Raw genomic sequence first — 25,641 nt, forward strand, 5'->3', positions numbered from 1 at the left:
CTGCTACTGCTGGTCGTATGTAGCACCGCCACGCCTGCGTTTACCAGCGCACCCCGTCTCCCGCTGCTCATATGTGTTCCCGCGCCTCGCACCGCTCATATGTGCGCCCTCACTCCCGCTGCTCATGCGTATGCAGACCCTCACACTGGGCTGCATCCATACCCTTCCGCCAGTTCGCTGTTCACTGTTGCGGTCGCGCGGGAGCGCGGGCGAGGTCGAGCGGGCGCGGACAAGGGTAGGTGCACGTGCGCGGGAGAGGGTGTCGATTAGGTGGGTACGGGTGGCGTAAGCGTGTAAGAATGGCTCGCAGAGCGGGAGGGAAGGAAATGCGGGGGATGACGAGGGAGGCTGAGGCAATCGCGTGCCGAAGGGATGCGGAGGTAGGCGTATGAACCATGCACACTAATTAGTGGCTGCAGCGATCACATGCTAAGAGGTCCGTTGTGGGTGCGCGACGACGCTCGTAAACGGATAGGCGGAGCAGGCCATAGCATTCACCAAACAATGGATTGTTACGGTCGCGGAGCGCGGGAGCGCGGAGGTCGGGCGAGTCGGAGACGGGCGGAAAGGCGGGATCGGATTAGAGGACGCGCTTGACCTCGGAGAGGCTCGCGGTAGCGGGGAGACGGGAAGGATAGGCGACGGGGAGGAGCCAGGAGGCGATCGCGCAGCGTGACGGTAGGTGTGGGAGCAGTACATAAAGGCAGGGTGGTGGGCGATCGTATGCTGGGCATCCGTAGTGGGTGTGCGCCGAAGCTCGTAACCAGACAGGCGGCGGAGCAGGCCATAACATGGATGCCGCTTTCCCATGGGCTGCCCGACAGCCCAGAATGCACGCTGCTCGGAGAAGGCGTGCGTGCTGCATGGAGAGGAACATCAGGAAAAACCCCACTTGCTAATTAGATCTAATTTACCTAATTTGCTCTCTGGTAGATCTATTCTCATGCAAATGAGTGCTCTTGGAGAAAGTGGATCTTCTTTGCACTAAAATGTCTCTAATTAGTGTGATCTTAACCCTCTTGTTGTAGGTGAGAGCTTAATATCACTAAGCAGACTATTTCATCGATAATTCACAACAGTATAGATGTTCGAAGAGAACAAAATATATTGGTATCTAGCTACACTCAACACAGGCATGTCTATGGCTACATCCTCGTTCTCCGTAAAGAGCTTTCACGACAAGCCGTGCGGACGACGCGGGAGATGCAGGCGACATGTCGGGGCGAGACGGGGAGACAGATGGTGCGGACGCGACAAGAGGGTGAAGCGGACAACGAGGGGCGGGCGAGGTGGGCGATATGGACGTTGACGCAAGGGATATGTGGAGGCGATGTGGGGGACGTGGATGCGAGATGTGGGTGACGCTAGAGTGATACGGACACTGACGTGGGTGCGATACAGGTGAGGTTGCAACATGGACAACAGACAGCGGCGACACGGTGACGTGGGGAGAAAACGCGAACACGATGCAGACGACGCGGGGACGACACGGGCAAAGTGGAGGATGCTAGCAAGACGTGGGCGACGCAGAGGCACGACGGATGACACCGATGTTGGCATGCGCACGACGCGGGGGCGATGCGGGCGACGTGGACGTTGACGCGGGCGCGAGGTGGCAGGGCGGGCGTGGTGGCAAGGCGGGCGAGAAGCCGGAGGTGGGCGACGCGGGGGGCAGACGAGAACAACGCGGCGACGCGGGGGCAAGACGCAAATGTGACAGGGGCCAGGTGGCGGCAAGGGCGAGGAGGGTAAGGCGGGCGATGCAGGGGAAGGACGCGAGGGAGGTGGGGGATGGTGGGCGCGATGCGATGTGGGTGAGGTGGACGCGATATCTGTGGGGTGCGACGTGGGCGAGACGTGGGAGGCGTGGGCGTAGAAGTGTAGCCTATCGAGACGTACTGACTGCAATGAAGGGGCTGCCAGCGCCGCTCGTGCTCGGTGCTCGGGGGCGGCACCCGTGTTCGACTTGCGAGCCTCGAGGCGCTGCGTGTACGCCTATGCGGGCTCTGGGGGTGGCCATGGTTGACAGGCCTACCGGGGCGAGAGGTCGGGTCCAGATCTCATGGGCCGTCTTGGTCGTCCGCGGGACGCTTGTGCGCCTTGGCACAGAGGTCGTCGAAGGCTGCTTTGAAAGCTAGGAGGGTGCGCAGGGAAGGGTACAGGACTCAAGTACTCACCATGGAAGGGACTACACGGTTCGCGAAGTACACGGAGGGGAGCTTGAAGGGCAAGAGGCTGGCGCGACCGACGTAGGGGACTTGGGAGGTCCGCGTAGAGTGGCTGGAAGGTGAGGCAGATGATGAGGACGACAACGACGCGGTGCTGGCAGTAACAAGCGCTGGAGTCCACTCGACGCGCGTTGATTCCCACGGGCCACGTGTCCCTAAAGCGGAGGCTTGCAGAGCCGCCCCCCGACTACTGCCAGCGCACCATCTTGTCTCAATCCCGTCTCCCCTGCTCCCTCTCATTGCCTCCTCATTCCTCCGCCTTTCTGCCCTTGACCTTGCCTACCTCGCCTGTGCCACCACCTCCGCCACTTCGCCTATGTCATGAGCGGGTCGCCGTGATCCCCTGCACCGTTGCTACCGCGCTCCGCCGCCAGCCCGAGGCCTCGCTAACGTGTTTCGCCTGCGCACCTCTGCCCACGACGCGTGCCACTGCGACCCCTACAACCCTACGTTCCCCGACTATGACCATCTTGACAGTGTCGGCACTGGGACCAAGTGCCGCCGTACTACGGACACTGCAAACGTGAGTACGCTTGTTCTATCTCAACTTTTTCTCTCTCTCCCTCTTCCCCCAGCGTTCTTGTGGCACGAGCTCGTCAAGCTCGAGGACACCTGGTGAGCACTTCTCCACTCCGTGTCATACCCGCGTGAGCTTATCGTCCTCGCTGCCTACGTCACTCACCCATTTGGCCCTCCACCTGCGTCGCCCACCGTGCCCCCTCCTCCTCCTCACCCGGCCCGTGTCGCCGCGTCACCCTGGCCAACATCACCTCGCCCATGCCCGCCTAGCCCACGCCCACTTCGCCTGTCACATTCCAATTTACCGCCTCACCCACTTCAGCCGTCTCGCGCGCGTGAGGCTCGCGTCACCCGGCGGACCCGTGTCGTCCGATGGATATTGGTGAGTCATTTGCGTATCTCGACACAATCATTTCTGAACGACACTTGTAGCACACGAAATCGTGACCCGCCTAGTCAGCCTCGCTCGCGCCAGCCACTCCGCCCTCACGTCACCTCCGTCGCTTGCATCCCTAGCACAGCCCATACCACTTCTGTCATCAGATTCTGTGGCCGACTGTCTGTATGCCTGTTTGTCTTGTAGTTTTTTGTCTGTACACTGTATATCGCAGTATGATAAATATAGATTGTGTTTTCATCTCCATTACCCTTGTGTGATCTATTGAGAGCATTGTATGAACATATGAGGCACAACTTGAGTTCTCTTTGAGATCTACTTGCAGCTAATGAAGAGCTCCTGAAGATCTAATTTGCATCTATTTAGAGCTAATTAGAATGTACTACTCTAATTCGCGCTGATTAGAGATTCGCGCTAATGAGCACTAATTAGAGAGAATTTTCTCTAATCAGCAAGTGGGGTTTTTCCTGATGAAAGGCATTCACAAACCGACGTCGCCCCTTTCGGTTCTTTGGCGCATGGCAGTGGCGGGACAAGATAGAGGACGCGGGGGCGACGCAAACGACGTGGCGGTGCGGTGAGAAAAGACGTGCATCAGGAAAACCCTCACTTGCAAATGAGTGATAACACCACTAATCTTAGAGCTAATACCCATCTAATGGTCTAATGGTGAAGTAATCCGCATATTTTGCGCTAATGGAATTGGGGAAGTGCTCGTTTGCACTAATAGAATTGGGGGAGTGCTCATTTACACTAAAGTAGGACTTGTGAAAAATCAATATCACCAATTTGCACGCATTCACATCAGTAGATGTAATGCAAGCTAATCACTGACTACTCAAACACCCTCGAGCAATCTCAAAGCAAAGATATATTGTTGTTAGTCTAAGTATCAATCTACTACAACACGTCGGTGTGTGCGAAAGGTGATGGGCACCACGACGCGCCGCCCCAGTGCTTAAGGTGCCATGCAGAGCCTAGCAGCTTCGTTGCGCGGAGTGGCAAGCGACCGCGGCGCTGTCATTCTTCTAGGTTCGTTCTGCGGACGCGCGGGCGTCGTGGACGCGTCGGTGTTCAAGTGTCATGCGTCCTCCTTCTTCAGTGACTCCTCGTCCGTCGAGGTGTTGCGCTCCGTAGTGTCCGCGGCGAGGAGGAACTCCGCGTCTGTTACGACCACCTCGTCTGCGTCCGCATCAGCGTCCACGTCCTCGCCCTCCGCATCGGTGTCCATCGTGTCGGACGTGGACGACTTCGAGCCGCGCGACGAGCCGCGACCTGTGTTCGTCGTCGCAGCTGCGGGTTTCGGGAGCGGGGAGCGGCTCGCAGACCGGCTGGACGAGCTCCGCGCGTGGCCGTTCATCAACCCGTTCGGCTTGTGGGCAGAGGACGGGCGGGGGCGGCGGTCGTAGTCGTCCCGCAGGAGCGTGGCGATGCCGGGCGGGGTAGGGCCACAGTGAGACGAGCGGTGGTACGGTGATGCGCCGTTCTCGCGGTCGTAGTCCCGGTCGCGATCTTGCCAGGAGTAGACGGCGCTCGAGGAGAGCCCGTTCAGGCCAGGGGCGCGCGACGAGTGAGAAGGGTGGATGGGGATGGTGTCGGTCCGGTGGACAGAGTGGTCCGAGCCCCAGTGCGAGCTGCGCCCGTTGGTGTACAAGCCTGGGGCCGCTTGTGGAGCGCCCAAGGGGTGGATCGCCAAAGGCTGGTTGTGGAGGTGGGCGTTCAAACACATCGAGTCCAACGTTCCGCGCCGCTCAACACGCTTCATTTTCTTGCCGCATCTGCCGAACGTGTCAGGAGAAAAACGTGGGGGCGATGCAGCGGCGGTTGCTTACCAATCGCAGACGGTGCCGGGGCCCTCGGGACCAGGACCCCACTTCTCGACGCACTTGCCGTCCTTGTAACGGCCGGCGAGTCCACATTGACGGCAGATGCGTTGGCCCTGGTGGTTGGTCGCGGGAAATCCACCACCGCCGATGGTGGCCGGACCCGAGACGATGCTCCCATTCAGACCTGCAGAACAGTTAGCGCGACGCAAAGCGGCTACATCATAGAGGACTCACCCATCGTCATGATGCTCCCGTTGCTTCTCAAAACGCCCAGCTTGGGCTTCTCGACGTTTGGGCCGGTTTGCGGAGTCACGAAGATGTGAGTCGTCTGCGTCTGACCCGACAGCGACCCACCCTGCATGGTCATTCTAGGATGGCTAGAGTGCACGTGGATGGCCGCGCGCCCGCGCAAGAGTGCACGTGGATGGCCGCGCGCCCGCGCATGTGGTAGTCAGCGCGGCTGGGCGACGAGGAGCGGCCGCGCGGGCCCTGCAGCTGCTGCGGGGGCATCCCGTCCGCGGTCGCAGCGTCGATGAGCATGTCGTCGAGGCTCATGGAGCTCCCGCGCGAGCCGCTGCGTGAGGAGCGTCCACGAGGAGTGGAGCGGGGGCGTCGAGGCTGAGGGTGGCCCCTGTGGGAGTAGTGGGGATCACCATACGGGCAGGCGGGGTAAGAGTAGGGTGGAGGCCGGGCGGAGGAGGTGCGTGGCGAACGGAGAGCTGGGGAGCGGTCGGTCGAGTGTCCGTTAGGGTAGGCGGGGAGTGGTGAGTCGGAGGGCTGCACGCATATAGCCATAGCCGTGCAAGGAGACGAAACCAAGGGCATACGTGAGTGGTGATTCACAAGCGAGCGGTGAAGACACTTACAGAAAGGAAATGACCATGGGCGGGGCCTTGGTCGTCCTCTCGTTCGCTGCGGGGGTGTTTCGCGGGAGGAGAGGTGGCGGGCCGGACAAAGGCGCGGCATATTCCATGCTCCCGGGGTGTGGGCGGACACGCGAGCCAGTCGTGCTGGTTGAAGGTGGGGGAAGCGAGATGGGCTGGAAGGGCTGTGAGGAGATCCTCACGCGGCCAGTGGCACGGGCCGGGGAGCTGGAGGCGCGGTGGGAGGGGTGGCGCGAGGTGGGTGGCACGCGATGACTGAGTTTGATGAACGGCACCTGATTTGCTACTACCTGAAAACTCTTTTGCGTAGAGGGGGTCGCCTTGGTGTTGGGCACAGCGGGCACACCCATCCAAGTGTATGCCGTCCCATCGACCTTAGTGTACCCAGCCCAGTCGACAATCTGCAATATTTTCAGTCTAAGGACGCGTTCGCGAACACGAGTCGAATGGACTTACATTCCCGTTCCAAAACGTGGGCCAGGCCACGTTGAGCGCGATACCGTTGCCCTGCGGGAGCCATGCAGAGAGGTACGGGGAGCGAACGACAAGGGGTATGACAGCCGAGTTTATTGGCTTCACATCCCAAGCAGGACTGGCGAGGGCGGGAAGGATGAAAGAAGCGAGTTGAAGGAGCGCGGCGAGCGCAGGAATGGGGAACATGGTCTCAGAATGGAGCCACGGTAAAGGCGAAAGCGGAACGAGGGAGAGGATTAGGTGGGGATATGGCTGACCTAGAGGACCTAGACGCCTCCTTCGACGACAGCGACAGTGAAGGCGTCGCGGGCCAAGTTTGCGCTCTCGCCCTCAATGTGGCTGAGGAAAATGTTGAGCCCCCGGGGATCCAAGCTTCACGGATCATCTGAAGGCGGGTGTCGGCCTCGTTGCGGCGCGCTCGGCGCACTCTGCGTGGTGCTTAATGGCTTTGTGGGCTGGTCCGAGATCTCGGGTTGGGGCACGCCTTGTGCGGGTGGGGATGCGGGGGGAGTTCGGGTAGAGATAAGGCAGCGAGGAGACGTTCTGCTTTCTCTGCGCGTCTTGTCGTCGTCGTGGGCTCTGGCTTGAGAGCCTCGGGGGCGCGGTGGAAGGGGTGGGACGAAGCAGGTGGCGCGAGTGCATGGTGGAGGCTTGGGCGGGGATACGGCTGACCTGGAGCAGTTGGACGCGCGAAGTGTTCGCGGGCCACTTTCGAGAGCCGACCCCATCTTAGATTTCGATCGGCCATGCCTCAGGCAGAGGAGTGACATACTGGGTCTTCGTGTGTTTGTTCGAGGACCGACAATGTGCTCCGTGATGTCTTGCTCGAGAAGCTGCAGAGCTTCGTATTGAAGATCATCTTCGCTTTCCAGCAGCTGGGTGTTCGCAAACGGCGTCTTGTAGGGTGTCAGAGTTGTGAGGAAAATAACGGCGACAAGATCATACAAGCCAGGAGAGCGGATGAGGAGGTGGTGGTGGTGGAGGTGGTGGTGGTGGAGGAAGAGGAAGTTTAAGGAGTGCGGCGCCGGCGCGTGAGCTCCAACACGGGCGCCAGCACCGACGGACACTTGGTACAGATCACGCACAACGTTGCTGTCGTTCCGACACACAGAGCTGGTTCAGATAGCATGTGTAGACAGTCCATTAGTTGAATTATCAAGCACTTTTCTAATATTGGGGCTGCGTCAATCAAGAAGAGCGAATATACTACTAGATACATGTCATGTACATGAGAAGATCACTGAAGGGGTTGAAGTAGAACAACTCGCAGGTATCCAGAACGGTGCTACTCGTCCAAGCGCGACGTGCGACTGCACCGAATACAGGAAGTAGATGACAGCTGCGATAGATATCTGTGACGGGAATAACGCTTGCGAGACGATCGCCATTGACGTTTCGACAGCGCGAGACCTTGTACATACCATGCACTGGGTCTGGCTCTGTGAAAGCCGTGAACCACTCTACATAGGCGAGGTGCTGTGGAGGCACAAGTCGAGGAAAGAGGAATGCATGAGCGGCCTTCGGGATAGTGAAAACCAGGCGAACACGGCCGATGCGGTACTCTGGAGAGCGACAGTATTTCAACTGATGGTTCTGTGTCGGACAGTGAGGAGTACTGAGACGACGTACTGTGAATGCCCTGCTTGTTATCACTATCATCCTCCTTCACCAGCACAGTATCGAACCTAGCCGGTACGACCCTCCCTCGCCTATCGGTGCGCTGAGGACGTGCGTGCGCGACGTCCTGCATCTCATCCATAATACCCATCTGTTGTGTACTTGGCAAGTGAAACTTGATCTTGTGGAACGCCGGTACTGCGTTGAAAGGGAGGAACAGCCCCACGGCGTGCCGCTCGATTTGCGCGGAGGTGAGTGTCGAATCGCGGAATGATACAATAAACCTTGCAAGAGCGTCGCGGAGAAAAGGGGTGCCGTAGACGTCGTGACATGTTCGAAGTGACACCCGGCGTACGCTCGGCCACTTCGGAAGATGAATGCGGGCTGAGCTCTGTGTTACAGGAGTAGGTCGGGGTAGAGGCGATGATGACCTTAATGAGGAGTCGTCAGAACCTGGGGCTTCGACGTCGAGACGCCACGCAACAAAGGCGGCATGTCGCTGCATCTTCTCGCGGCGCTCAAGCCAGAGCGTCATCTGCGAAAAGACGTCCTTGCGATTCGTGGCCCGGAAAGCGTCCTTGGTGAGTTCAATATGCAGTCTTTCTGTGTACTGTGTATCGTAGTTGTCCGTTGTGCCGAAGAGAGTGATGGAGGAGGGATAATGATCGAGGGAGTGGAGCTTCGGTATCTTGAAGTGGATCCGGATACCGAGAGCGATGAAAATGTCCTTGTCGTCGTGGAAGCTACGCAGTGCAGCCTTGAGAAGATCAAGACTGTCTGACGTGTGCGACGGATACTGAGCCAAGTAGAGGAAGTCGAGGATAGATCGGACGGCGCGTACAAGTCGAACCGGAGAGAACCCATCCCTGAGCGGAAGATCGACGATAAGTCCCAGGAGGAAGCGACAGATTGCGGCGTGTTCCTTCCCCGTCACGCGTTGTAGACGTGTGATGCCGTTCATGAAGACGCGGATTTGATGATTTGGAGGCATTCGACGGCACCGAGCGTCGATCTCTTCAGCACCGTAGGCGGCCTTGAGCCACGAGATGACATGCTTGACGACCCCTTGATGTAGCTGGTGCAGGATGTCCGGCGTAACAGAACGAAAGATGTTGACGAAAGGGAGGTGCTGCCAGTAGGGAAAAGCGACCGGCTTGATCCGCGCATCAGCACAGGCATTGACGAACTCCCTCGACGTTCCAGACGTGGCGACGGAAAGCGCGTCCATAACCAAATCGATGTCGCGACGGGGCCGGTCGGGATCTGTTGTGGCTCCGACCTCGTCGCGGTCGATGTCACATTGAGGGCACTCCCCTGACTTGCAGCACGTTGTGAGTAGCTGCTCTGGGTAATCCCCGACGTGGATGGCGAGTATGGGATGGTTTCGTCGGAGGATGCCGTCGCCGCTCGCCATATTGATCCCGTGTATACCAGCCTTTCGAAGCGGTTTCAATATCTGTCCGAGGCATGCATGATAGAGGTTCGCTTGGATGCGACTGCGGGCGGCCTTGACAGACACATGCTCGAGTTTGGTTGTGGGGAGATATGCGAGCAGAATCTGTCCACGGCGTGAAGGCTTGCGGCGGATATCCTTGGGGAGGTTGCCGATGGTGAGATACACAGGATAGGCGGTTTTGTTGCCGAAGACGGTAAGCTGCGTCTTGTCGGACGAGATGATGATCGGAATGATTGTGCCCCCCGGTTTGATTCGATCGAGAGCCTTCTGCATAGCACATGCGCATGAGCTTGTGAGCGAGAAACAAAGGAAAGACACTTCAGACGTACCTGGGTCTCCCACCACCACTTCCCAGTGTGCATGTCGAAGTATACTCGGATGTTATGGTCTGGGTCGGCGTAGTGCTTCTCCGGCTTGAATACTAGCAGTCCAGTGAACTCCGGGTCGCCATAGAGCGCCCGAATACACTCGATAACGTCGCGGAAGAAGACCTCAAAAACTTCACCAGCAATGAGTATCTCTTGGCGCTTGAAACGAGGACGTGGCGATGAAAGCTTCGTGTCAATGATCTTGTTCAGCTCCCGCGAGTTCTTGAAGGAGAGCCCGAGACGAGAAGCCAGCTTAGAACAGATACTGTTCAGTGAATGGCAATGGACTGGCATGGTGAAAGACGCACCCCTTCAATCTCAAGCAGATCCGTGACCGCTGTAGAGCCCGGTCCACGCATTTTCGCCCACATGGCCACCGCGCAGTCGATAAAAGAAAGAAAAGGCGCGTACAGATTGTTCAAGTTCTCGCCAGCTTGAACGGCGCTGCGGGTCTCCTGGTAGGTCGTCTGTTCTGGTTGAAGATGGACAGGTGACCCGGCAAGCGCGTCCGGAAAGTGCACGACGTGGGTGGTTGCGCGCAGAGCGTCTTGCACACGTTGCTTCTTCCAGCGCTCTTCGCGACGACGTATATGGGCATCAAGATCCTCTGAGTCAGGAGTTTTGTCGCCCGCTTCACCGTTGCCGTCAGTGCTAGAGGACGAATCGCTTGCTGCTGAGGATGGCATACGCTCCCATAACCCTTCAGCATCGAAGTTGGCGGCATCTTCGTCGTCTGTGTCGTCGTCTGCGTCGTCCGATAGTTCTGGCTCGATGTTCTCGTCGCCGGCACCGAAAGGATCTTCACCCGGCTGGTGTTCGTCGTAGTCTTCCCAGTCATACTCGTTGTAGTCTCCGAACATGTCGCCTTGAAATTGGACCGCTTGTATGTTCTCATCACCGCCGTCCGCACTGGGGTCCGGGCCTGGAGAGTCGGAGAGCTCGTCAGGTGACTGATATTCCTCGAGCTGTAGACGGATGGCAACGCATGATGGCTGCGTCGTTTGTTGAAGGTGATTTGCGTAACCCAATAGACCGGTGAATGAGCGACCACAGCCGTTGCATGAAGGAGGCATATCGGAGGGGAACGTGGCCAGTAGTAGTGAGAATGTGGGGTGGTGAAAGGACGCGTGGCCGACTCAGTGCGAGCACAAAGTAGTGCGGGCCCAGGGCGAGGGGCTTGTAGTATAGCTGGTCGATGTGTCAGCGGGGCGAGGAGGCGGTCTGGGTCGAACTCACGTTTCAGGCCCGGGGTCGGAGTTGTGCTCGGTGAAACCCCAAACTCCGCTGCCGACATAACTTGTGCGCACCGCAGCCCCCTGCTCTTGACCTGGCACACTCTTCTCAGTATCGTTCCCCTCTACTCCCGGTACCACACCACCACTCACCACTCAATCCTTTCATCACTCGTTCGTTCTGGAATCCCTCTCTCTTCGTCCTCTTGCAGTCCCACTCTCTCGGGCCGTCTCTCATTCTGGTTTAACCCCTTCGAATAATCGCCCTCCTTACTCCTCCGCATTTTAATCCTCCCTGTGCAGTACTGTGATCAGATCCATGCGCCGCCGCAGTCAAGTGAAGCGTGTTCTCGTTGACGAGTCGGATGAGGAAGGACTCGGCAACGACACAACGCAGACACATCCAACTGACGACGTACCACGTAAGTTTCCGGTGTAACATACCTTCACAGTGAGTGCATCACTAACGCTACACACACGTTCCAGCTACACGAGCCCAGCGTCAGTCCAAGGCCATTGCCCTCGAGAAGCGTGGTGTGTTCAGCTCACCATGTGTACTAATGTATCGGAGTTGATGCATTTGCTGGCATTGATTCTTTCAGTCTGGGCTTCCCTGGTTCCGAAATCGTCAAAGAAGACCACTACATCATCGTCGAAGTCAGCTGCCACCGCTCACCAAAGTAAGACTATATGTACCTTCCGTAGGTCATGACTGACGGTATCGCTTTTCCGAAGACGATGTCTCTGCAAATACTGGTCAGACACCTGCAAATAACACGAAGAAAACAAGATTGTACAAGGCACCTGTTATACTGGACGACAGCAGTGAAAGCGAGGCTGAGCAGCCTCGCAAGTCTCAACCTCGTGCCAGCTTGTCTAAGGTAGGACGACGTTTTTCGGCTGCAGGGACTCTGGAACATGAGCCAGAGCCGGAGAGATCGGAGTCGCCACCACCATTGAAGTCGTCACGGCTGCCGCGAACACAGGTCGAGGTCGTCGAGCAGGACTTCAATGAGGTTGAAGGAAGCGATGGCGAACATCAAGTTGCAGCGCAAGGCTCTGATGACGGCAGCGAGGAAGATGATGAGGACGATGAAGGCAACAATGGCGAGGTCGAGGCTGAAGATGATCTAGTGGGAAAGAATGATCAGAACCTCGAGCGGATCCTGGCAGACGAGGTGAGCGCGCGCTCGCGTCTACTGTCTACTACTTCATCCTCGCTCTCACCATCGATCATCTTCATCACCTCTCCCTGTGCCACGTCTCTCTATTTAGACCGCCGAATGGGTTCAAAATGACCTCGATTCCGATTCCGACTCCCCCTCCCTCAACCGGGATCCTTCAACCCCTCCATCTTCCTTTCGCCACTCTCAACACACCGTGACGGCGCATGTGAAGTCTACAGCTACTAAGAAGGCTAGTCGGAACAAGAACAATCGTAAACTGCAGCACAAGCCCGAATCTAGGTCCGAGATTCCCAGTCACCGGAAGCGTGCATCGCAGCCAGACGAGTCGGAATCAGAGGATGATGGTCATGGGGACGAGCCGCCGAAGGTGAGTCTGCATGAGTCTTTACGACTTCTGCTCAAGATGAATTCTAACGCTGCATATCTGACGTTTCAGCCACTGCGCAAGAAGGCAAAGGTAAGTGTTCTGCTCGTCTCTTGCGTACCCAGTATCCACGCCCGCTGCGACTGCTCTGCGAAAGGTATCCAATCCCAGCTCGCGGTCCCGATCTTCCTACAAGGACACCAGTCCGTCGCAACAGAAGTCGGTTGATTATGGTGCGCACCAACTCTTGTGTGCGTTCCCGCGCTCACTGCAGCTGATATTCAGGTGCAACGCGCAAGCCCACGTCCGTGAAAGCTTCACAGTCAACCATGGCGACCACAGTGAAGGCCAAAAATGCGAATGGTGGGGCCATGAAGCGTCCACGGACCCGAGTTGATGAGGTTTGTGATACCCCATCCGGTGAATATCATAAAGTTCTGACGCATCTGCAGCAACCAAGATTCATCAACACACCGGACGACGATACGTCGGACGAGGGGCACACGCATAAGAAGGCCAGAGACGAAGAATATTCTTCCGCAGAAGAGGTATGTGTCCGGGTTATCGCCGCCGTGGCAGATACTCATATGCTTGGGTAGGATATTGACCATGGCGAGAGTATCGAGCCTGTGCGCAGCAGCAGTGGCCGATACAACCTCCGGAAGCAGCCGCTACGCGTCAGACACGTTGCTGAAGCGGCGATCACTCAGATAGAGTACTACCTCGTGTTGAAGAACGCGTTCCCAGATGGCCCCGAGAAGTACAACGTTGCCATTCGCCAGACTCTTGTCAAGTGCGCAGAAGCCCTCAAGGACCGAGACGTTGCGACAAGGCTCAAGACCGATGCAAGCTACGCTCGGAAGATCTCAGGGATTGTGAGTGCTGATTCATTCGTCCTGTTTAACTTGCAGATTGTGATCGCGTTTCGACCACCAGCCAGCACAACGTATCCCAATCTTCCGTGGGAGAGTCAAATCCAACGTCACTGCACTCTCGGGTGGTCTCTTCAGTCTAGACACAGAGGACGAGCACAAGATCGACTGGCTCACTGAAGAGGATCGCTTCATCTACCGTTGTGATTACATTGTGAGTTTCAGTTGGCACTTGCCGTTCGTACTCCCCCAATTGCGTTGCACATCCTCCTCGTCTGCGCACGCATCCTCCTCACATCCTCGCGCATCCTCCTTGCATCCTCGCGCGTCCTCCTCGCATCCTCGCGCGTCCCCCTCTCATGCGCACGTGTCCTCCTCGCATTCTTGCGCGTCCCCCTCTCATGCGTGCGCGTCCTCCTTGCATGCGCACACTTTGCATGCGTGCACTTCCGACTGCTCGCACACGTCCTCCTCGCGCGTGCACGTCCCACGTGTCATTCATACGCCCCACGCATACACCTCACTCACTGCACTGTGCCAGAACGACATCGTGCACGGCGGAGAACCATTCAGTGACCCCATCTTCACGAACATCCTTCGTACTTCGTTCTTCAAGAAGTCGTCAAGTGTTGGATATGCAGTGAGAGATTCGCTGTCCTCGTCTGTTGCCAGCAAGCCCGACGAGAAGGAGATTCCTGCGCCGATGCTTGCGCTTGTTGCCACAGCGGTAAGCTCAGTCATTATCACGGTTCGTTCTAGATGGCTTATCAACACACAAGATTTACGCAGCACTTGTAGACCTGAGAGTTGGCGAAGAGCAGGATTTCTGAGGGAACACGTATTCTAACAAGTATGACGATGTCATGGACATTCTCATGGATATACGCGATCAGAGCGTCACGAAGTACCACGCCCTCATGCACGGTTTCTATCGGACAGTGACAACGTAAGCTTTTGTACCTCACATGATCCTTGATGCTTATGCGTTTCCTTCGTAGCTCTGGTACTAGTGTGGGACGCCGATCGGTTACCCGCAAGGCCCCACGGTTTCTTGACGTCTCTGCCATGCCGGAAGATGACTGAGTGAATCGCCACACCATCCCACGATCCCCATTCCCCACCCGCGTTCTGTCACCCGATACCCACCCTCGTTTTTGATCAAGCCCGTCCACGCTCCCTCAAATCTCCACCCTCTACGCAGTGCTCGATCTCGTTGGAGTCGTGCACCATCTTATTATACTCAACCGTTCTATTTCTATCTTTGTCCATGTCTGCTTGACCTCGACCTCACCCGCGCTCAACCTCACCTGCATGCCCACGTGTCTGCTTGCGCGCGCTCCCGCTCGCTCGGCACGTCGTATCACTGCCTACTATACCCGCCATAGTATATCGCCGCCGACCTCCGCCTTGATTATATCTGCTACTTTACTTTCTCGTTTTGCTAATACATCTAATCTGGTTCAAGTAAATGTCTTCAGTGTGACTATTGGTGTGTAATGCTGCAATAGTAAGTGAATAAACCTCACTCTAACTTCTGGTTTATATCGAACTAATGCTGCAATAGTAAGTGAATAATCCTCACTCTAACTTCTTGTTTATATCGAACTAATTTGGTGTCTAGCATGCTGCACACACCCTTCCATGAGTACTACTTAATGTCTTTGTTTGCACTAATTAGAGATTCAGTGTCTTATTAGCAAGGGAACCAAACCAATTATTGCAAACCAACTAATCGTCTAATTTACAGCTCATTAGTGCTCACTAGTGCTCATTTGCAAGTGAGGGTTTTCCTGATGTGGGCAATGCATGGGCGTTGTGTGGTTGAAGCCCAGTGAGAACGCACAGGCTTCAGAAGGTTTTAGAGGGCTGAAGACGCGTTCAGAGGGGCTGAAGACGGCGGCCCCGGTCATGATGTCGCCGCAGAGGGGGGCGGGCTGAGTGGGCGCACAGGCGTCCGGCAAACGGCAAGAAGCAACGCATACGCGGCGCTGCCACGGCGCATCGTGATGGGCAATGCAGGGCGCCTGCTGGGAGGAAATGCGGATAGAAGCTGGCAGAAAGCATGCATTTCATCCGGCTGAGCATCTGCATCGCTGATGGGCCGATTTTTGAACTGTCAGGCGCATTTCGTCCTGGTCGAAAGGCAAACCACCCGCGCGTCGGTCTTTTGCTCGATGCTGCACAGGCCTAGATCGCGTCAGTCGCAAGCTAGGGGAGGCGGGGACCCACGCGCGCGCTGTGCGTTGCGTGGGATTGTGTGGAATGGGCAGCTATGACACGAGAGCCGTCGCCCGTCTGTGGCACCCCGGCCTACGCACAGAGCGACGTTCAAAGAACAGCGCAGCGGCAGTCTGCCGAGGCGAGAGCGGAGGGCCAGCCAGCCGGGGCGACCATGCTCAGGGCGCGATGGCACTGCAAAAGGCGAACAAAGGCCCGGCTTTCGCGAGCGCGCGTCGACCAAGACAAAGAAGACCCCTTGACGGGCTCATCGCCGCGTGGCAAGCGGGGACCGCGGCCACAATGCAGGGGGCGCGAAGCCCAGTCCTTTCGGAAAGCGCTCCCATCGATACGCGATACGTCGCCCCCGGGCCACAGGCTCGGCGGCGCCTCAGCTAGGTCTCAGCCACAGTGGGAATGGGGGAACGCCGCTCGAGCCACGCGTGTGGGCGGCAAGCCCATGGGCATCGATATGCCATCCCCGGCGGAGGTCGGATTACGCCCACGGCATGCCAGCAGGCGGCCCTGGTCCGGTCGCTAATCGAGCCCCGCCGGGGGTTGAATTCCGACGGGCTCCGGGTGGCAGCGCCCATCCGGTCGGCAATCGATCCCCGCCGGGGGCCAAGCTCCGCATGCCTCGCTACCCGAGAGCCTGCCCACCGCAAGGCCCCTTTGTTCTGGCCGTGACTGCGCAAAGAAAGGAACACCGCTGACGGCTCAGCCGCACTCTTCACTCGACGTGGCCTAACCAGGGGACGGATACATAAACGGCCCCACCACCACACCCCTCCACCAACCCACCCGTCTCCCCCCTGCCGCAGCGGCTTTATTGCGACGACTCCCTCCCAGCATACGGCCTTCATTCAGACATGCTCAGCCTCCTCTCCCTTCCCAACGAGCTCCTGTGCATGGTCTTCGCGCTCTTGGATGGGCAAAATGCCTTCTCGCTGTCCCACACCGCGAAAAGGCTTTATTTCTTGCACGCCCCCGATGCGTTTAGATCGCTGACTGTCGACATCCCCGAGGAGCCCCCTTCCACCGGCCTCCAAGTGCTGGCCTTGTCCGAAGTCCTATCGACAAGCGGCCCCTTCCTCGAGCTCCGCCGCGGTTGATACGTTCGCCGCCTCACACTTTTTGGACTCACCGACCCCGACTTCGCCCACATAAGTTGCCTCTTTGCTGCGACAGAACGCCTCGAACGCCTCTACTTCGACGACTCCGGACTATTTCAGAGCCCGCAGTGCGGCTTGGTCCCACTGGGCGCCATGGGCCGCCTCGAGCAGGTGGTCTTCCGTGGAACGGGGCCGAGGACCGTCCAGCAACTCCCGATGGTCCTGGCCGCCCCAAACCTCACCACCCTTCGCATCCAGCTCACCGACTCCTGGTCTAGTGAGGCCACCCTCGACATCACCGCCCTCGTCGCCGCCCTCTCCTGCACCCGGACACTGCGCTCTCTCTGCTTTAGCTCCGACGAGGCGGGGCCGGCCATCCCTGGTCCATACCCCTCAGTCACCATCCCGTCAGTCAGGGAGCTTTCACTCTGCTGCCCCCCCGACATCGCCGCCGTTCTCGTTGACGCCTGCGCCAACGTCGAAGCGTGCCATCTTCAGCTGCGGCTGTGGGCCCTCCCGCGGCGCTGGTTATGCCGGCACATGGCTCCCGGAGTCCCCTCCACCTTGCGGAACTCCGCATCTCAGGCTCCATCGGCGTTCCTGCAGAAAGTGCCAAGCGCCTGGGAGAAGTCCCCTGGTATCCCTGGGCGAGGTTTCCTTCCCACTCGTCAAAACGGACGACGCTCGGCTCCTCGCCCCCCTTGTACGCGCCACCCGGCCTATCACCCTGGGGGTTTTCACGGCGGGCGTCTTGAACGACCCGGAGCCGGCGCGGTGGAGTGCGCCGACCCCGGCGGGCAATTCGGACGACGCGAGGCAGATGTGGGCCTTCCTGTTGCAGGGAAATCCGCGCCTGCACTCCCTGGAGATCACCGTCACAGAGGGAAAGTGCAAGCCTGTCATCTACAAGGTCAGTCCAGTTTTCCTGCACCCCTCCCTTCTCACCAGGCTCACTGACTATGCTTTTGTTGCGCACAACGCCTCACACAGTCGGCACTGCTGGATGCACTCCGGTCGACAGCGCTGGAGCACCTCAATCTCTTCTTTTTGGCGGGCTGCGGGCATCCCGTGGGATGGGGAAAGGGGTGTCCCGAGAGAGAGAGGAAATTCCTCGAGGCCGTGGCCTCATTCCCTGAGGAGTTCGCGACGAGCCTGCCCACGCTGCGCGCCATTGCGATGTCTTGGCCCCGAGCTGGAGCGGCCGACTTCACGCACCGGAAGGACTGGGAGGAGGATGCGAAGTATGGACCAATGCGCGTTGAACGGTGGTGGCGGGTCGACAGCGTTGGGACAAGGCGGACGGCGGTCGAGATCGGGCGTGAAGAAGGCGACCGCTTGCGCGAGCTTATCCAACGGGGGGGCACCCATTGATGCGCCTGTGCTAACACTCACGCTGAGTGCTGGAGCACAACCCGCGCCCCGCAAGCGGCACGTCGCCGGACGTTGGCCGTCCACGCTCGCGGCACACTGATCCCGCGCCGCGTGGTGCGCGCAATGTGCGCCCATGTTTATCTCGATGCCGCCCGGACTTTCGCTCTGCCACGGTCTATCCTACGACACCATTACTTTTCTTCCTGCCTCGCGTTCTCTCGTTCCTGCTGAAATACACGCGCGCCAGTCCGCAGCCGTCAGTCGCGTTCGTCACTTACACCATCCCGCCCGCGCAGCGCTGCCCTCAGTCTTGCGCTCTTCTCGAGCGCGCCGTGCTGAGGGTGAACGCGCACTTCTTTACTCACTTTCATCCCACTTTGCTCGTTCTGTGCTGTATTCCACTGTACCGTTTCGAATTATTCGAACCGGGCCTTGGTGCGTGACAGCCCAAGTACGCCAGGTGGATTCGAACTGGGGGCCGGGCTGGCGTGACCACCCTGAAATATTCGAACCAGACTGTCTTTAACACGCTGGGTGCACCATCATTAGAGAAAAAAAGCACTCATCTATGCCACGGGTTAGCACAGAGCACGCCCAGAAGGCCGAAAATGCTCCGGGCATACGAAACGAATTAATGCGTATGCCGGGAAGCGCCCATCCAGCGATTTCGAACTGTGGGCTTGTGATGCGTGACTGACCCCAGATATTTCGAACTTTCGGAGGGCTTGTGACGCGTGACGTTCGAATAATTCAAAATGGTGCAGTATTGCGCATTGCTACAGGCACGGATTATATAGTCTTGCACTCTTCTCGAGCGCGCCGTACTGAGGCCTACTGCGTATTACTCCAGCTGCTGTTGCTCACACTGAGGACTTCCTCACATGTGGCCGCGATGTCGCAATCTGCGTGGGACAATGTGAGGACTGTTTATTCTAGAATTGCAATCGTGTACAAATTGTTACGGTCGCGGAGCGCGGAGGTTGGGCGAGTCGGAGACGAGCAGAAAGGCGGGATCGGATTAGAGGACGCGCTTGACCTCGGAGAGGCTCGCGGTAGCGGGGAGTGCGGGCAGGAGAGGCGACGGGGAGGAGCCAGGAGGCAGGAGGCAATCACATGGCGAGATGGGGAAGCAGGCGCGAGAATATAAAGGCAGGGCGGCGGGCGATCCGTCAGTTACAGAGTCAGTATATGTGCTTCCGGTTTTCTCACAGGCCTCACTCATCACCAGCCTCGTTTGCTATGCTTCGGCGCGCCACACAGTCGAAACTGTCGGCTGCGCTCCCGTCTACGGTCCTGGAGCACCTCAACCTGTTCTTCGAGCCCGGCTGCGGGCACCGTGCTGATGGATTGTGCCCACCTTGCGTTGAGAAAGAGACGGAGGGAGCGTTCCTCAAAGCCATAGCGCCATTCCATGGCGGGCTCGTGGTCACGCGGTGGGCCTGCCCACGCTGCGCGCTATCGCGATGCCGCGGGCGCCAAATATGGGCCGCCTGTCTCCTCCTCCCATCTGCGCCCTCGACACGCCCCATGAAGACGATTGATAGCGCCACCAATGGGCCAATTGCCTTTGCAAGTGTTAGGGCGAGGGATTCGGGCGATGGGTGGGGTCTGAACGCTGAGGTGAGTGCCATGAATGCCCGCATCCAGTCCGCCTCTGAGAATCCTGATGGGCCTCTGCACACGCATTGCGCCGTTCTCCCCGTGTCGCCCCAGCTGCCAAGGGCGTCGATGGAGAACTCCATGAGGGTTCGACTGCTCCGTCGAGCTTTGCCGTCCCGCTCTTCGAAACGCACGACATTCTCACCCAAGCTTGCCACTGACAGCAGGCAGCGGAATGCACTCACGGCAGGCCTCACGGGCATGGCGTGCAATGCGATAGGAGTGGACATCGCGGCGCTCAAGTTGGAGGCCACGCATGAGAATGGTGTGTCTGTGTCTACGTTCTATCTACCCAATCCGGCACGCAGTGGTCAGACAGGATAAAACAGTTTGGCATCATTGAGCGTGTCGACCGCTCCCTCTTCAAAGACGGCGCTCTCAGCATCCATGGCCCCGACGACGTCAGCGCAGAGCTGGCCAAGTACGGGATCCACAGTGCATCCTCTCTTCCGCTCCATCTCCTCGCTCCTCGTCTACATCGTGGCCCATGCACTGATCGTGCACCCGCTCGCTGTAGATTAGGCCCAGCACAGGATCTGCGGCTGAGGCGTGCTGCTCGACGCGTTCAAGCTTCACGCCGACAGGCTCGGCAGGCTCCCGTAAGATCCGTTCACGACGGACCTCACCCCGCTCGTGGGCCTCCTCGCACGTTCACAGGCACAGGGCGCGTTGTTCGGCCACGGGGACGTCCTCGTCGTCCATGCGTGCTCCATGCTGCGCTACAAAGGCGTGTCGCAGGAAGAGCGCGGCTCGATGCAGGCCCTGCCCGGGACCTTTTGAGTCCCCACCCCATCCCGAAAGTCTCTGGCCTGGAGGGCACTGATTGGGCACCAGCAGCGCGGGCATCGAGCAGGGCAAGGGGGCGAGGCGCTTCCTGTGGAACAACCACTTCGCGGCAGCCGCGTCGGGCATGCTGGTGCTCAAGGTGCGTCTCCCGTGCCTTGCCAGCCACTGACTGCGACGCAGCACTGGCCAACCTCCGAAGGCCTCCCGCGCCTGCAGCAAACCCTCCTCGGGTGCGTCCGCCTGTCCGAGCGCGTGCGCGCTTGTGTGCCATGCCCACGCGGTTCTCCACAGATCTCGGACGACCACCTGCCCGCGACCACGATTTGCGCTTCGTCGTGCGCTTGCTCATCTGGGCGCGTCGTGTTCGCGCTCCTCCTTCGCCCCTGAGCTCATGGACCATACGCGCACACTTCGGATTTAGCCTCGGGGACGTGTGCATCGGACGCCGTTCGTGTCGCCCTTGTCGCGGCGCTCCGCGCAGACCCCCTCGCGCCGTTCGTGGCCCGCGTCCTGAACGCCTGAGCAGCGCGCCTGCGACCCTGCGTCGTCATGCTGCCCTCACTGCGCGCAAACTTAGACGAGATGGCTGCTTCCGCGCCCATCGCCACACTCGTCTCTCTCTCCTTCTCAGGCAACGCTGCTAACACCATGCACGGCTTCGTCGCCAATTTGAGTGAGGTTTGTATGCTACAGCGGTGAAATAGGCATCGGCGTGCAATCTGTATGGCGGTGTGTTGGCAATGAAGGCATTCATGTATTCCACATCACCATCCCTGCCTGCCGGCGCTGTCGTGATTCCTGACTGAACCGGCCGGCCTGGGCACAGGAACGCGTGAAGCGGAATCCCTGACCTCCTGGAAGCCCTGATCACACCGTGGCTCCCAGGCGCCCCCTGGAGCCCGTGATAGGCCGAGAGAGCCGACGCCCTTGAAGACGCCAGGTGGCCGAGGAAATCCGCAGGATCCACCCGGGTGTGGCGCACGGGGTGTACATCGCATTGAATCGCCCGCGCGGCTCGAGGTCTGTCTGAGTGTCTTGAAGAGAGCGAAGCGAAGGGGGTTCACCGGGACGTGGCAGTGATATGGCTTCATGCAAAGGCTGCCGGGGATCGACTGCCGCTGGGGATCAACAGCCTCCGGAGATCGGCTTTATAGGGCGCCCAATGTGGACGGAGGGGCTGATGGCAGCCGGAATTTGTGGCCCTGAAACTGGGAAAACTGTTAAAAGCAATACAAAAGCCGCACGTCCTATAGCTGCTGACGGCGGGAAAGACACTCAGAGTGTGCCTGCCAGGACGGGAGGCCGCTATCATGGGCCGCCGCACCTCCACGGCTTCACGGATTTGAGGCCGGCCAAGGCCTCCTTAAACAGAGCATCCGATGGCCAGACAGCGCTACATTCGCCGCCATCCATCGATCCGCCACTCTGCTTCGGGCAGAAGCCTGCGCCTTTGTCGCCACGCCGCCTGGGGGTCCCATCAGCAATTCTCTCAGCTGCTCAGGAGGGAGGGGAATGCCCAGCCGGCGAAGGCCCATTTCCGTGCTACGCGCCGGGCATCTACAGGAGTTACAATACAATCCGCTGTGTCTGGGAAATTGGAGGGGGGAATCTCTGAACAACACCTTCGAAGGCATTCTCAGCCTCAACCGCAAAACGCGACCACATGGAGGCCTGGCCAAATGCGTAGGCACTGTGGCCCGGGGATTGCCCGGCCTGCATCCCAAGAGCCTCCCACTTCGCACTGCTTCTACGGAAGGACCGGACGGTTGTGCCCATTTCGAGCAGCAGCCAGTCCAGCTCCTCACTCCATCGGTCTTTCCTCTCACTGCTGCGGTACCACATGGATCTTCTCGCTGTTGGAGTCCGTCAGCAGCTGAGAAGAAGGAAAACAAATCAGCGTACTTTCAGTATGGAAGAGCTCCGCGTCTTCGGGTCCGTTTGGTCCTGAGAACGTCCAGACCCATGAAGGGTGCTGGTCCCGAGTTCCGCGCAAAGATGGCTCAAGGATTGAGGCGTTGAGCTTGAGATCCCCAGGATGGATCCGCTTATACAGATTCTGGTGCTGTGTTTGAAGGCTGAGCTCCTCTCCGTTCCGGATGTCATAGAGACTGGGCAGTGCGTTCCAGGACTGCATGTAGACCCGCACATGCCGGGTTACCGTGTGATCAACCAGGCGGATCTCGTCGAAAGACCGAAGGGAGGTTCGAGTGGATGACACGTGCCTCACCCCGGTATGAAAGAGGTAGGACTTGGCCGAGATGCCGTCCCGGATTCCATTCAGGCAGTCGTTCATGTCAGCCATGCGGAGCTCCCTTTCCATCTTTGCGAGATGCCATAATTTGTGCCGAGATAGGTAGCCCGGGCCTAACGTGGAGGGCAGTATGATGGGCCGCGTTTCAGGAGCCCCTGCGAACTCAACGCTGAGGGATGGCAGGAGAGGAACACCGTCAACCAGGCCAGTGGCGTCGAGTTCGTCCCACTCCTCTCCCAAAGAGTCTGCGCCATCCAGCCCATCAAGCACGGGGTACGCCTCTTTGGGAAGATGCTTCACTCCGGCCTGGTTAAATTTACGAATGTCCGCCAGAAGCTGCTGTCGGTCGAGGGCAAGGTCCTTCTTCTCCTTCTCCGTGCCACGATCTTTCAGCTGCCTCGCCATTCGTGCTACCGCTATCCTGGGATGGAGGCTTTTTGTCAGCACTGGCGCACGGGCGGCGAAGAGCGGCGAGCGGCGACCAATCCCTGCGGGCAGTCGATTCCCACCGGGACCAGATGCCCGACAAAGGCCAGCGGGGGCCCAGGGCAATGCGGCGACGCCGGGGAGCAGTGGGCGCTGCGGATCGAGTGGCTCCCAGCCTGGTGGGAAAAACCCACCTGCGGCGATCAATGCTGATTCCGTCAGCCATCCAGGCAGCAACGGGGGTGAGACGTGTTGAGTTCTCTCGTTCAACCAGGGCCCTCAGAGTTCCATTCAGGGACGGCACTGTAATGAGCCAATGGGTCAGCAGCGCACCCGTGCGGAGAGCGGTGGGGCTGGCATACGGGTGTTTCGAACTGGGCTCAGAATGTCCATTGCGCTTATTTTACTCGAGCTCGCAGCGTGCGCCTGTCTGAGGCTTTCCGCCCAGGCCTCACGCTCCTCCGATTTCGTATTGCCGTTGATGCGGGCGAAGGTGGCTCTCGCCGCAGCCTCTTCAGTGGTTGCGTTTTCCCATGCACCGCAAATCCTGTCTTCTGCCAGTGATGTCAGAGGCAGCTGCCACACTAATTTGCGGCACACGGCTTACTGGTGCGTGTGATCTTCATCCAATTAGAGTCCCCCATATGGGTGTCCTGTGTTTCGTGGCGGTGCTTCGAACCCATGCCCCGGGTGCTGTCGCTGATTCTTCCCCAGGGAGCCCAAAGGGTTTCGAGTATCTCCCCAGCCTGGTTGCCTGCGTTGGGAACGTGGTTCAACGAATACCTGGCAAAGCATTCTGATTTGTGCCCATGGACATGGAATTGCCCGATTGCCCATTGAAATGTCGACCCCGCCGGGAGCTGGAGGTCGGGCGACTTTGAGAACCGCGAGAACATGTGCACGTGATACTGGCATACAATATCGTAGATGATGAGAAAAGCTGCGCACTGGCCAAAAGCCCTCATGGCCCAGCTTAGGCTGTAGTCCATGTTTCGTTGTCTATAACTCATTGGTTAGAAGAGACAAAATATAGATGACGGAAACCCTACGCTTCGCCCCTTTGGAAATCAACGACTGAGTGGGGCAGAAAAAAGCCATGGCGCGAGCATACTGACGCGCCCACGCCCGTTGCATCGAGGTGGGCTTTGGTGTTGTGGGCCTCTAGCGCGGCTCTGTGCTCATGGCAGGTCGAGCGAAGACGCTGCGGGCGGTGTTCAGCCGGCGCCTCTCCGCCCAGTATGCACTGCTGACACGAACCTCTTCCCCTGCGGACATCGACCGCTCCAAATGCATTTTATAAGGCTCGTCTGCAACTGTGTATGCCAAGCCTTCTGATAAATTCACATCATCCTCCTCGTTCTTCATCCGGAGGTGAGGAGCGGCATATGTTCCATCCATAGCTATTCCTTGCGGGTACTTGTGTCTGTGCTCCGCATTAGCAGCACGACTCTGTGTGCACGCAACAGACACGCACCGCTTCGGGTCGCGCTCCCAGCCGTCTGGGGTGTTTTCTCCGGTTCGTGGACACGTCGGGCATCTCAGCGCGAGCTCGCCCAGCCCCGGCTCGTCGCTGCTATGCGCATACCCGGCGTGTATGCGCCTCGCCATATCCTGCCATTGCCGCGAAGCGCGCAGAAGTCCTTTGTATCCGTTCTATCAAATATCAACCTCAGCCTGGCAGCTGGCAAGCGTGGAGTGAGCGACGTACTGGGAGGTCACGGTAGAATGCGCCGTCGGTTTTCCTGCAGAGATACGTGTGGTATGCGAACGCAGACGTCTTGCATTGGAGGTTGGAAAGGGCGAAGTCCTTTAGGCAAGCTTCTGTGTAGACGGTGTGCACCCTCTTCACCGAACCTGGATAGAACCCCAGACGCCAAAGCTGCAACGCCTCCTCCTCCGCTCCCTCGCATTGGCAAAAGGTGAACGAGAGCCGGTGTTGGCCGTTTGTGTGTAGGACAGACAGCGTCCGTTCGCCGTAGTATGTCGGGATTCCGAAGCCAGATGGAACTTCGGGGTGCGGGTGGGCCGGCGATGGCTGGTCATCGGGGACATCGCCATCAGCATCTTCGTCGCCGTAGTATGGAACCTGCGGCCCCACCTGTGTACTGAAGCCTTCTTGGAGATGAAGTTGAGACCCGTCATGAATGGAGGTCATGCCGGGCATGGGCTTCAGCCCAGGACAGGGCCGCCCTCTGTGGCCACAGTGCACCTGCATCCGGAGGTCGTAAAGCGCCGCTTTGTCCCAGCAGCGGCCTGTTATGTCGAAGCCCGAGTTCCGCTTGGAACGAGGCCTAGACGCCGAGTGGTTATGTCCATGGGAAGTCTTCTGATGCCAACGCGAGTGAGCACGGTGCACTATCGAGTGGACCGGCGAGCGAGCGAGGTAGAAGGCAAG

General features: G+C 58.6%; 6 protein-coding genes across 6 annotated transcripts; 2 read left to right on the plus strand and 4 right to left on the minus strand.

Annotated features, from left to right (window-relative positions):
- Positions 1-4,225: 4,225 nt before the first annotated feature.
- On the minus strand, positions 4,226-6,514 carry BXZ73DRAFT_107922 (uncharacterized protein; the record flags this gene model as incomplete). The annotated part of the gene is made up of 6 exons (XM_048017037.1): positions 4,226-4,922; positions 5,031-5,154; positions 5,205-5,325; positions 5,391-5,544; positions 5,837-6,255; positions 6,311-6,514. The coding sequence occupies 6 exons, from the start codon at positions 6,512-6,514 to the stop codon at positions 4,226-4,228; spliced, it is 1,719 nt and encodes a 572-aa protein (XP_047871456.1).
- A 1,023-nt stretch (positions 6,515-7,537) lies between these two features.
- Positions 7,538-10,629, minus strand: BXZ73DRAFT_93357 (uncharacterized protein; the record flags this gene model as incomplete). The annotated part of the gene is made up of 4 exons (XM_048026650.1): positions 7,538-7,890; positions 7,958-9,668; positions 9,731-10,021; positions 10,078-10,629. 4 exons carry the CDS (start codon positions 10,627-10,629, stop codon positions 7,538-7,540), a joined length of 2,907 nt encoding a protein of 968 aa, XP_047871457.1.
- Positions 10,630-11,320: 691 nt separating this feature from the next.
- BXZ73DRAFT_107924 (uncharacterized protein) lies at positions 11,321-14,507 on the plus strand (the record flags this gene model as incomplete). The annotated part of the gene is made up of 15 exons (XM_048017038.1): positions 11,321-11,423; positions 11,488-11,539; positions 11,604-11,658; positions 11,988-12,179; positions 12,277-12,555; positions 12,625-12,645; positions 12,710-12,785; positions 12,838-12,953; positions 13,005-13,100; positions 13,152-13,427; positions 13,489-13,638; positions 13,966-14,151; positions 14,204-14,218; positions 14,276-14,370; positions 14,423-14,507. 15 exons carry the CDS (start codon positions 11,321-11,323, stop codon positions 14,505-14,507), a joined length of 1,797 nt encoding a protein of 598 aa, XP_047871458.1.
- Positions 14,508-16,510: 2,003 nt separating this feature from the next.
- BXZ73DRAFT_82720 (uncharacterized protein) lies at positions 16,511-18,124 on the plus strand (the record flags this gene model as incomplete). The annotated part of the gene is made up of 4 exons (XM_048023781.1): positions 16,511-16,748; positions 16,830-17,160; positions 17,360-17,663; positions 17,744-18,124. The coding sequence occupies 4 exons, from the start codon at positions 16,511-16,513 to the stop codon at positions 18,122-18,124; spliced, it is 1,254 nt and encodes a 417-aa protein (XP_047871459.1).
- A 1,214-nt stretch (positions 18,125-19,338) lies between these two features.
- Positions 19,339-19,986, minus strand: BXZ73DRAFT_82721 (uncharacterized protein; the record flags this gene model as incomplete). Its single annotated transcript, XM_048023782.1, has 1 exon — positions 19,339-19,986. The coding sequence occupies one exon, from the start codon at positions 19,984-19,986 to the stop codon at positions 19,339-19,341; it is 648 nt and encodes a 215-aa protein (XP_047871460.1).
- Positions 19,987-22,135: 2,149 nt separating this feature from the next.
- BXZ73DRAFT_107926 (uncharacterized protein) lies at positions 22,136-25,410 on the minus strand (the record flags this gene model as incomplete). The annotated part of the gene is made up of 6 exons (XM_048017039.1): positions 22,136-22,422; positions 22,472-23,241; positions 24,362-24,447; positions 24,504-24,669; positions 24,721-24,899; positions 24,955-25,410. 6 exons carry the CDS (start codon positions 25,408-25,410, stop codon positions 22,136-22,138), a joined length of 1,944 nt encoding a protein of 647 aa, XP_047871461.1.
- Between the last annotated feature and the right edge of the window lie 231 nt (positions 25,411-25,641).

The sequence above is a fragment of the Epithele typhae genome (genome assembly GCF_022376455.1).
Source record: "Epithele typhae strain CBS 203.58 chromosome Unknown BXZ73scaffold_131, whole genome shotgun sequence".
NCBI classification, from domain to species: domain Eukaryota; kingdom Fungi; phylum Basidiomycota; class Agaricomycetes; order Polyporales; family Epitheliaceae; genus Epithele; species Epithele typhae.